At 32.8% G+C, this 12,072-nt stretch overlaps 1 protein-coding gene across 1 annotated transcript in view; it reads right to left on the bottom strand.

The window, feature by feature from the left end:
• The window catches only part of DHX36 (DEAH-box helicase 36), a 52,974-nt gene that overhangs the window by 37,201 nt on the left and 3,701 nt on the right, over positions 1–12,072 (bottom strand). Inside the window, exons 2-5 of the mRNA XM_012774381.3 lie at positions 10,637–10,761; positions 9,106–9,340; positions 2,783–2,821; positions 1,271–1,441 (exon numbers count right to left, since the gene is read on the bottom strand). Coding sequence (XP_012629835.1) covers positions 1,271–1,441; positions 2,783–2,821; positions 9,106–9,340; positions 10,637–10,761 — 570 coding nt within the window. The remainder of the gene's footprint in view (positions 1–1,270; positions 1,442–2,782; positions 2,822–9,105; positions 9,341–10,636; positions 10,762–12,072) is intronic.

The raw sequence follows: 12,072 nt of genomic DNA, 5'->3' as shown, positions 1-12,072 counted from the left end.
ATATATTAGAGAAAAATGACACTTAAGTCTAACTACATAATTGTGTTATGACAAAAGTGGTTTACTCTTAAATATTCTGTGATCTTACACAATTTCCAGGAATATGGTCTGGAAGGGTAAAGACTGTTGCTCTTTTTCTTTGTATTTTTTAGAAACTATAGCTAAAAATAGACACCATATTTGCTGCCAAATATGGCCATAATTAGTCTAACCACAGATTCTATATTAAATGTTGTAGATGTGATAAATAGTATTATCATAAATCCAAAGACAACCATGAGACTCTATAATTTAAATTTATACACAGAATTATAATATATAACATAGAAATAAATTTACTATACACACTGAATGTTATAAGAAGCCCTAAACACCTTTAAAGAATATATAACTCAAATACTTAATGTTATCTAACTAAAAACAACAATAAAAAATACAAAAAACCAATGTTATTTGTATAGGTTGATAATCCCTCATCTGAAATGTTCGCAACCAGAAGTGTTTCAGATTTCTAACTTTTTGGGATTTTAGAATATTTGCATTATACTTACCTTTGCTTAAGCATCCCAAATCTGAAAATCCCAAATCTGAAATGCTCCAGTGAGCATTTGTTGGTACTGCTCAAAAAGTTTTGAGATTTTGGAGCATTTCAGATGCTCAACCTGTAATAATATGTACTTATAACTGTTATTTGTGCTTGCCTTCTCAAAATTTTGGATTTAGCAAGATTAGATAGCCAAGATAGATCACTTAAACTAATAATATAAACTTGAAATAAGCCTTATTTTTTGCTTAATGATAAATTTCTTATTGAGTAGATGCATTCAAAAATCACTGACTACAGAAATGCAGCTTTAAAAAAGGCAAAGTTTCCCACTTTGACCACCATTCAGTGTATTTGTGCACTAAAAAGACAATCAGATTTGAAAACAATATTAAATAAAGTAAAATTTAAAGCATCTAATGACAGAGATTACTCGAAGCTTAAAATCAATTCTATAAACATTTTATCAATTTTTCATTCTTTTGGGTTTATAATGAAAATTTTCTGGATTTATAATTTATCTTGAATTCAGAAACATCTATTATCTGTAAGACAGAGGTCACTTAACCTTTTTGTCTTTACTACCAAATATTTGTCAACTAAATATTTGCTCTCATAGCAACAAATACTAAGCCTAATTAAGAATCACCTTAAACCTTCCAAATCAGTAGATTCTAGCAAGATTACTTAAAAAAGGGAAAATTTCAAAACTGGGAAATTACTTACTGAAATGGCACTAATTCTTCTTGGCTGAGTACAAACTATTCTGCAAGCAGATCCTTTTCCCCTTTCAATGTAGTTATCCAAAATGAACTGAGTAACTTGAGTGGTTTTTCCACAACCAGTTTCACCACTTATTACAGTCACTTGATGGTTATCAATTAAATTCACCAATTCCTATTTCAAAAAGAAAAATAAGTGAAAAATATCATACACTGCCCAAGTCTGAAAGGATATTAATTAAAATTCTACCAAACCGAATGTAAGTGTTCTTAATAAACGTATTAATGCTTTCTAAATTTTGTCATATGCAATACTGGCAGTTTAGATAACAGGATCTACTAGTTTTAAGACATAAGTAGCATCAAATTATAAAGAATAGAGCCAAGGTACTATTAAAGAAAAACATACTGACAAAAATGAGAGCTCCTAAGTTCCATGCATAAGCGATGACATTAAATTAAAGAAATACTGATATATGGGGCTACTGACTACAAACCAAACCCTGGCCTAAAACAACTACAGAGAATATCAGGAACTTATATCATAACTCATAAATATGGCTTTGTCTGCAGAACATATTTTACATATTGTTTTAGTAACAAGGAAGAACATATTTTAAGATTTCCTTTCAAATAATTAAAATAAAGTTTTTAAATATGTAAATCAAATGGGTAAACTCTAGGTATTTAGAAAACCTCACATTTGGGGAAGATCATCTTTCTTAAAAAATTTACACATATATTAATATTTTTAATAATAATATTGACTATATAAACAAAACCATTTCAAAAGTGAATTATGGGTTATTTTTATCTACAAAACAATTTAATGTGAAAACCTACCATTTAAAAATTCTCCATCTATTCTACCATACTTTATATATCAAAATAAGTTTTAAGTTTGAACACTGAAATTATAGCTGGTAAATACTGACAAGGGGAATATGATTCATTCATTCAATAATTACTTACTAGATGTCTATAAAATGTCAGGCACTGTTCTGAGTCAAGAGATACAGAGTAAACAAAACAAACCCTGTACTCAAGAACTTACACTGGCCTAGGAAGGGAAGACACACAGATGTCAGGTGATAATAAATGCTATAAAGAGCACAAACATAAATAACTAAAATAAGATTGGGAGAACAGAAAAGGATGAGGGACTATACTATTCTACATGCAGTGATTGTGTTATAATGTGTAATTAATTAAAGCACTCTATTTTTAGTAGTGCCTCAATTTTAACTGAAGTGTTTGGTCTTGAATTAAATTATTTATCCAAAGTAAAAAATTCTATTTTTTAAACTCCACAGATTTCAATTATGTACAAAAATATGAAAAAACATCAGGAAAATTCTTTCATGACCCTTTTTTCTGTTTGACTTTCCAACAATTTAAAAGAAAAAAATTAAGGTCTAATAATACCCCATAGAAGGTTCATTAATTTATATTTTTCTTGACACAGAGCTTTTAAATAAATTGTGTAATTACTTTGCAAAATCAAATTAAATTTTACCTTTCGCATTCCATATGAAGGCAGCTTTTCTCTGAAATGCTGAAATTAAACAAAAATTAAAATTTTCATAAGAGAAATGTAATCAAATATAATCATGGTAATCAGGATAAAACATAGGTAAATATGTCCAAAAGTATTTTTACTATGACTCGTATGAAGTTTCAGCACTTAAATTTTCTATAAAGGAATTTACCAATCCTTTTTAATTTTGAAACACTCAAAAATAGAATTCTATCACATTCAACATAATAAAGACACTTCTTTAAAGTTTGTAGCAGTAAACAAAATCAGGTCTGTTATCTAATAGCATTCTAAGAATCCCTAAATTATTTTTACCATTTTGCTGCATATTTGTTTTATATATTCAACTTAGATTTGATTTCTATATCACACTCTTTTTCCAACCCATCAGTGCACCATTTACTAATACATCAGGCACTGCACCGGATTCAAAGATTATTTCAGGATATGTGCCTTTGACTAGAAGAGATAACCTAAAACAAGTAATATCTGGAGTCAAAAAATCCAGTACTGCCATTTTATAACTACGATCTTAGTTAATTCAAACTTGGAGCACAAACGCCTCAAAAGGTTTATCACATAGGGTTGCCAGTAGATTTGAATGAAAAATTTTTATTAAAAGTATCAGTTTCTGACACATTTAAGCTACTTGAATTGTAAATTTATTGAATCACGACTGGAATACTAAAAAAAGGGTGACTAATTTCTTTCCTAGGTTTCTTTCATTTATGTGACAATTCCTAATTTTGAAAACTTTTATGGGACCCATACTATGTTAAAACACTAAGAAGTGGTACTATGGTTAACATTCAACTAGGTAAATCATATAACAAGAAAAAATATTCTGTGGCATAAAAATAAAGTCAATTTTAATAAACCTCCTTTATTGAAGGGGAAAAAATTTAATTTAAAAAATAAAATTAGAAAATGAGGTGGCAAAGGCCACCAAGTCATAGGAAATGGAAAGTAATTCTAGGTTAAAGAAGAGATTGCCAGCATCACAGCATATAATAGGTGTTCAATAAATGACAAGATTCATGGGCTAATTGACTGATTTCCTAAATTGATGGTCAAGAACAGAATTTATGAGAGGGGCTGGAGCAAGATGGCCAAATAGAAACCTCCAGAGACCCCATACTTCACTGCTGAATTCTACCAACCATTCAAAGAACTAATACCAATCCTACTTACACTAAAAAACTCCAAAAAACTTACACTCCAAAAAACTGAGGAGGGGATATTCCCAAACTCATTTTAGGAAGCCTGTAGCACTCTGATATTAAAACTAGGCAAAGACACAACAAAAAAAGAAAACTATAGGCCAATATCTCTGATGAACGTAGATGCAAAAATCCTCAACAAAATGCGAGCAAACAGAATTCAACAACATATTAAAAGGATTATCCATCATGATCAAGTAGAATTCATTCCAGGTATGCAAAGATGGTTCAACATATGCAAATCTATCAGTGTGCTACATCATATCAACAGAACAAGGGACAAAACCATATGAGCATTTCAACTGATGCTGAAAAAGCATCTGATAAAATTCAACATCCCTTTCATGATAAAAAAAACCCTCAAAAATCTGAGTATAGAAAGAATATACAATACAAGCTATCTATGACAGACTCACAAGTAGTATTATACTGAATGGGAAAAACTGAAAGCCTTTCCTCTAAAACCTGGAACAAGACAAGGATGTCCATTTTCACCACTGTTATTCAATATAGTACTAGAAGTTTTAGCTAGACCAATCAGACAAGAGAAAGAGAAATAAAGAGCATCCAAACTGGAAAGGAAGAAGTCAAATTATCCTTGTTTGCTGATGATATGATTGATCTTATATTTAGAGAAACCTAAAGACTCAACAACAACAAAAAAACCTATTAGAACTGATAAAAAACAAATTCAGTAAAGTTGCAGGATACAAAATCAACATACAAAAATCAGCAGCATTTTTATATGCCCAGTAAACAATCTGAAAAAGAAACCAAGAAAGGTATACCATTTGTAATAGCTACAAATAAAATATCTAGGAATAAACTTAACCAAAGTAAAAGATCTCTATAATGAAAACTATAAAATGTTGATGAAAAAAATTGAAGACAACACAAAAAAGGAAAGATATTCCATGCTCATAGATTGGAAGGATCAATATTGTTAAAATGTTCAGACCACCCAAATCAATCTATAGATTCAACGCAATTCTCATCAAAATACCAATGACATTTGTCACAGAAACAGGAAAAATAATCCTAAAATTTATATGGAACAACTAAGGATTCAGAATAGCCAAAACCATCTGAGCAAAAAGAACTGGAGGAATCACTTTACCTGACTTCAAATTACATTACAGAGCTATAGTAACTGAAATAGCATATTAGCATAAAAACAGAAACATAGACCAATGGAACTATTACAATAGAGGACCCAAAAATAAAGAAATACATCTATGAACTCATCTTTGACAAAGGTACCAAGAAAGTAAAAAGACAGTTTCTTCAATAAATGGTGCTGGGAAAACTAGATTATCCATATGCAGAAGAAAGAAACTAGACCCTTATCTCTCACCATATACAAAAAATCACAACAAAATGGATTAAAGACTTAAATCTAAGACCTGAAACTATGAAACTGCTAAAAGAAAACACTGGGGAAACACTTCAAGACACTGGTCTGGGCAAGGACTTTTTGAGTAATACCCCCAAAGCACAGGCAAGCAAAGCAAAACTGGACAAATGGGATCACACCAAGCTAAAAAGTGTCTACAAAGCAAACAACTCACAAAGTGAAGAGCCAACCCAAAGAATGGGAGAAAATATTTAGACTACCCATCTGACAAATGATTAACAACTAGAATATACACAGAACTCCAACTACTCAATAGGAAACATATCAAATCCGATTAAAAACCGGACAAAGGGCCTGAACAAATATTTCTCAAAAAAAGACATGCAAATGGTCAACAGGTATATGGAAAAATGCTCAACATCATTAGTCATTAGATAAATGTATATTAAAACTACAAGGAGATACCATCTCATCCTAGTTAAAACGGCTTTTATCAAAACGTCAGGCAATAACAAAATGCTGGCTGAGGATGTGGAGAAAGGGAAACCCTTGTATACTGTTGATGGACATGTGAATTAGTGCAACTATGGAGAAGAATATGGAAGTTCCTCAAAAAACTAAAAATAGAACTACCATGAGACTCAGCAATCCCAATCCTAGGTGTTGGGTATATACCCAAATGATGGGAATTCAGTCTATTGAAAAAATATCTGCGTTCCTTTGTTTACTGCAGGACTATTCATAATAGCCAAGATTTCAAATCAACCCCAGAGTCCATCAATGATGAATGGATAAAGAAATTGTGGTATATATACACAATGGAATATTATATAGCCACAAAAAAGAATGAAATTAGGCTGGGCGTGGTGGCTCACACCTGTAATCCTAGCACTCTGGGAGGCTGAGGCGGGAGGATCGTTTGAACTCAGGAATTCCAGATCAGCCTGAGCAAGAGTGAGACCCCATCTCTACTAAAAATAGAAATAAATTAGCTGGCCAACTAAAAATATATAGAAAAAATTAGCCAGCCATGGTGGTGCATGCCTGTAGTCCCAGCTACTCAGGAGGCTAAGGCAGAAGGATCGCTTGAGCCCAGGAGTTTGAGATTGCTGTGAGCTAGGCTGATGCCATGGCACTCTAGCCTGGGCAACAGAGTGAGACTCTGTCTCAAAAAAAAAAAAAAAAAAAAAAAAATGAAATCCTACCATTTGCAACACCATGGATGGAACTAGAGAACACTATGTTAAGTGAAATAAGCCAAGTACAGAACAAGTACAGAAAGATAAATCTCACATGTTCTCATTCATATGTGGAAGCTAAATATTAAAAGCTATTGATCTCCTGGAGATAGAGAATAGAATGATGGTTACCAGAGTACCAGAGGCTGGGAAGGGTAGTGAAGAGAGGGGAATAAAGTGGGGATGGTTAATGGGTACAAAAATAGAGTTAGATAGAATGAACAATATTTGATAGCACAACAAAGTGACCATAATCAGCAAGTTAGGGTATACTTTAAAAGAACTGAAAGAGTGGAACTGGAATGTTCCTAACACAAAGAAATGATAAATGCCTGAGGTGATACATATACCAATGACACTGATTTGATTAATTCACAATATGTCTGTATCAAAACATCACATATACCTTATAAAGACATACAACTATTATGTACCCATAATTTTAGAAAAATTTAAAAAATAATAAAATTATAGTAAGTATAAAAAATAAATAAAAATTAAATGAGAACTGTTCTAGATAATCTAGTGTATTACTGCCATGCTTGTCATGGTCAGGTAATTCCTATTGGCATCATAAAAATGATAGTCAACGTGATTAAATGAATTCTGATACATTAAAATAATAAAAGCCATCACACCATACTAATTTCTTTCATAAAAATTTTTAAGTTTGAAAACTTCTTAATGACATTTAAAAATACTTCATGTAATCAAATGTAACCATCTTAATACAAGCTGCCCACTATACTTCTGACATTAATCATATTTGGTTTGGTTTATAAAGTAAACCAATTAGAAAATGCTTCCAGAAAATGAATTACAGAATATTCATTTCTAAGGCAGCCAAACCTATTTCCTAATTTCTGACTATAACCAAGATATGAAATAATGTGATCATAATCTGAGGACAGGAAATACCACTTTCCAGAAAATATAGCATAATATTAATAAGTGCCATCCAGCAAGTACAAAATTAATGTTAATTATAACAAAGAAAAAATATTGCTCATTGTTAAAAAGAATTAAAAAGGTGAGTTCTTAAACACAACTGAATTTTAGACCTGCTTCTGTTATGAATTGTACATCCTTAAGTAGGTCACCTAACCAAGATTCTTTTTCCTCATCTGTAACAGACACATATGCTCTCTTAACAAGGTTGTTGGGAGGTTTATATTATATAGTACATGAGAAGCATTTTTAAATGCACCTGGGAAACAGGAAAATCACCAACTGTTTTTATGTTTTTTATATTTCTTCTTTTTCGGAACTATATCAATCACTCATCTTCAAGAATATTGAGTTCTGTCCACTATACAAAGCAAAGAGAGAGACAGTAACTCTTCTTGTTCCTAAGCCTATAAAAGCAGCTCTTCTCTTAACCACAAAATTCTGAATTAATTTATCTTGAAATTTCCTCCATTTTCAAATCTTATTTGTACTTGACAGGCATCAAAGACCTACTTAATTTGTCTCTGGACAACCTCAGTTCACCTATTCTAATAAGGAAATTCAATTTTCTTCAGTGACAGTCAAGGATCCTTTCTTTCTTTCAAAAGATATAAGATATCTTTCCCCAAAACATCAGTATGTATGTGCATATTAAAGACATGGCCCTCAGAATTCTCAGCATTTTCTTTTAAAAATATGCATACTTACATGTGAATATTTTATTAGATCTCTAGAACACTCACAAAGCACACAACTGTACGGGTTTTTTTTTGTTTGAGACAGGGTCTTGCTCTGTTGCTCAGGCTAGAGTGCATTGGTGTCTTCACAGCTCACTGCAACCTCAAACTCCTGGGCTCAAGTGACCCCCTGCTTCAGTCCCCCCCAGCAGCTGGGATTACAGGTATGTACTACAATGCCTGGGTAATTTTTCTTTTTTTGTAGAGACTAGGTCTCACTATGTTGCTAATATTACAGGTGTGAGCCACCACACCTGACTACAATTTTATGTTTTAATTGGAAGGACCTTAAAATATCTTGCCTAGCATGGAAAGAAAAAATTGGAACAATTGTGGAAAATTTCAGTTCTTGTCACAGTCTTATATTTAAAATGTTGATGAACATAGCACATCATGTAACTCTTGAAAGATTTAATTTTATCATCTATAAAAGGAAGAAAATGTATTAAATAATCTGGAAGAAACTTTACAATTCTAACTGGTTGGCTGTTACAGTACCTCATTAAACTGTCCTAGAAAAGTTAGATTTTTCTTTTTTTTCCCCATTTGTACTAGTATTTCTGAAACATTTCTTCTTCTTACTACATAAGCTTCTGTGGATGAGATAGGATACTATTATGTGTAACTTCCACTCCCACTGCTTCTCTCTCCTATTCAAAAAGAAAAAGATTCCCACAGAGGATGTCTTGTTGAGAAATCTTACTGATCTATACAAAGCAGTTACTTATAACCATATATATATTTTTATCAAGGGTGAGAAAAGAATCTCAAGTAAAAATTTTTTCAACATGTTGCTTTCCTTTACCTGCATCTCAATATACCGAAGGTCATTTTTTTTCTTTTGTAAATCTTCCAATAATTGTTGGTCTAAGGTTACATTTGGTTCATTTTCTTGCAAGAGATACTCAGAATCTCGGTCTATATATGACTTGTTCCTGATTATAAACGTCCTTTTTTCTTGGTTGATCAATCTCTTTTCCTGGTTATCATGTTTCTTCTCTGAGTTTGGTTTGTTTTTAGTAGAAACTTCACTACCGTATCTATTTTGACAAAATAAAAATTAAAAAAAAGGTCAAATAAGGAACCATTCAAGGGCTGAAACAAAATATGCTGTTTAAATATTTCAAAATTACCCAAACAAAAGCTTTCATTCTTTTCTCTTAGTAGAGCAATTATGAAATAGACTTAGATTCTCATAATGAATTAAAATTTTTCCTTCATTTACATGGATATTGCCAGGTAAATTATTCTTTTGGTAGTTAAAACAAAAATTAAAAATCCACACAATAGTCACTCGTCCATTACAGTGTTTTTTCTGATTTTCTTGGGACTTGTTTCACAATGTCTTCATTTTCTTCCTGCCACCCTTTCTGAGCTATAAATGAGATGCTACATTATACAGTTCCTAAAATACTTCAACTAAGTTTTCCTTTAAATCAGCACTCCCCAACTTTTTTTTTTTTGGAGACAGAGTCTCACTCTTATTACCCTGGCTGCAGTGCCTCGGCGTCAGCCTAGCTCACAGCAACCTCAAACTCCTGGGCTCAAGGGATCCTTCTGCCTCAACCTCCTGAGTAGCTGGGACTATAGGCATGCACCACCATGTCTGGCTAATTTTTTCTATATATTTCTTTAGTTGGCCAATTAATTTATTTCTATTTTTAGTAGAGATGGGGTCTCGCTCTTGCTCAAGCTGGTCTCGAACTGAGCTCAAACAATCCGTCCGCCTCGGCCTCCCTCCCAGAGTGCTAGGATAACAGGCAGTGAGCCACCGCACCAGGCCTTAGCACTCCCCAACTTTTTGGCACCAGGGACCGGTTTCATGGAAGACAATTTTTCCATGTATTGGAGTGGGATGGGGTGGAGTATTGTGTGTAGGAGGAGAGTGGTGCTGAGCTCAGGCAAGGATGGGCAGCATGTTTCCCAACAGGCCACATGGATGGATACCAGGCCCTGGACTGGGGGTTGGGGACCACAGCTATAAATGATACAGTTCTTGCAACCTTCCTAAAACACAGAAATTTAACTTCTTGTAGACCTTTCCAGCAGGAGAATTTCGAAAATACAAAGATGACTCATCTCATATCCGGATATATTAATATTCATACCATTTAGCTTCCCTGTGAAAATATGCCATCTAAATTTTTGAAAAATATTTTCTACAAATCTGTTTGATCTACATAAGAAAAAAATTACTTGAAGGCTAAATTTCACTTACTGAAAAGTCTACAGATGTATTTTTATAATCATCTTTCTTTTAGCTAATGCTTTGAAAGAAGTGTTACTCTTTGCCCACTTTTTCTTTTTCAAAAAAGAACACTTTATTTTGGTCTTACCCATGATCCTCAGGAGCAAACCAAGATATCTGTGCTTCTGAATCTTTATCATTCTTAGCCTGGACAGAATTCAGTAACTGCACAATTTGTTCTTCTCGTCTTTCATCCATGTGTACTACAGCTCTCTATTTTGTGCAAAGCAAAAAGCATCTTTTTCAACATAAGAATATGTAAAATTATTAATAACTAAAAAAAAATAAAGACAAAGTAATATGTGTTTAATAAACATATATAAAAGTTACTTACCCACACTGGCCTTCTAGCCCAACCCTACTTCCTAGACGTAATTAATGTAAACATTTTTATATATATCCTTCAAGACCTTTTCTCACCATATATCCATAAAATTAGGTAACATGATTGGTAAAGAGAGTTATATTTATGTCTCTTCCTACAACTTCGGCTCTCCTAACTCCAACTTACTAATTATTATGAATTTTTCTTTATCTTAAATTTTCAAAATTCTTAAAACCCAAATGGTCCACCAAAAAAAAAAGTTGAAAACTGGAATATTTTGGTTGCAAATGAGTACTTAAAAGTTCTTATAATAATAAAAAGAATAAAACAGGGAGTAAGAAGGCTGAGCTCAGAAGTAATAAATATAATTGAAAAGTGCTCATGGAGATGGTGATCCAATGTAGCAAATGAAGCAGTTGCTTTAGGGAATGAGAATAAAAAACATAACAGATCAGACACAGATAAGATCTTTGGGGAGCTACGAAAATTTTTTAGAAACTTTAAGTATGCATCTAAGAAACTGAACTACAGGTCAAGGTAAAAAAGAATAAATGCCAAACCCAATTCTTTGGAGGCTTTTATTTTTCAGAGATAGCAAGCTGAAAAACATTTTTCAAAGTCCAACCTGAAGGGCTACAAACCTCAGGTTCTTTAAGATCCAGATTTAATGTGTGTATGAATCCACAGGCAACTGGAAACGTGAGGAATGGTGAAAATTAGAGTGTGTAATGTTAAAGAACTGAAGACAGAGGAAGGTGAAAGTATGAATGAAAAAATAGTTAAAAATTGGAATGAGAAAGCCTTACCCTTAATAAGTATTTAATGGGGGTGGGAAAGAGGCAAGGGGAAAGAAAGAATTAAGACAACTATTTCAAATTAAAGAGTGGGTCCTGAAAGAAAAGCAGTAAAATCAGCTATTAGAGGGCTACTGTGCATCTTTCCTTCATCTCTCCTTCACTTGCCATGCTACTGCAATCTGGTTTTTACCACAATACCACAGAAAGGGTTCTCATCAAGGTTACCTTGACAACCTTGTAGGCAAATCCAATAAACAGTCTCAATCCTTACTTTATGGCAGCTGTGCATGCTTGCCACTGATTCCTTTCTCTTGTTTACATACTCTTCTCTCCCTTAAACACTATTCTTGGATTCCAAAACAACACTCACCTCCTTATTTTTCTCTTCTCTGGCTACTACTT

The sequence above is a fragment of the Microcebus murinus genome, chromosome 1 (genome assembly GCF_040939455.1).
Source record: "Microcebus murinus isolate Inina chromosome 1, M.murinus_Inina_mat1.0, whole genome shotgun sequence".
NCBI lineage: Eukaryota > Metazoa > Chordata > Mammalia > Primates > Cheirogaleidae > Microcebus > Microcebus murinus.
Note: the sequence above shows the minus strand (reverse complement) of the source record. Positions and strands in the feature narration are given on the sequence as shown.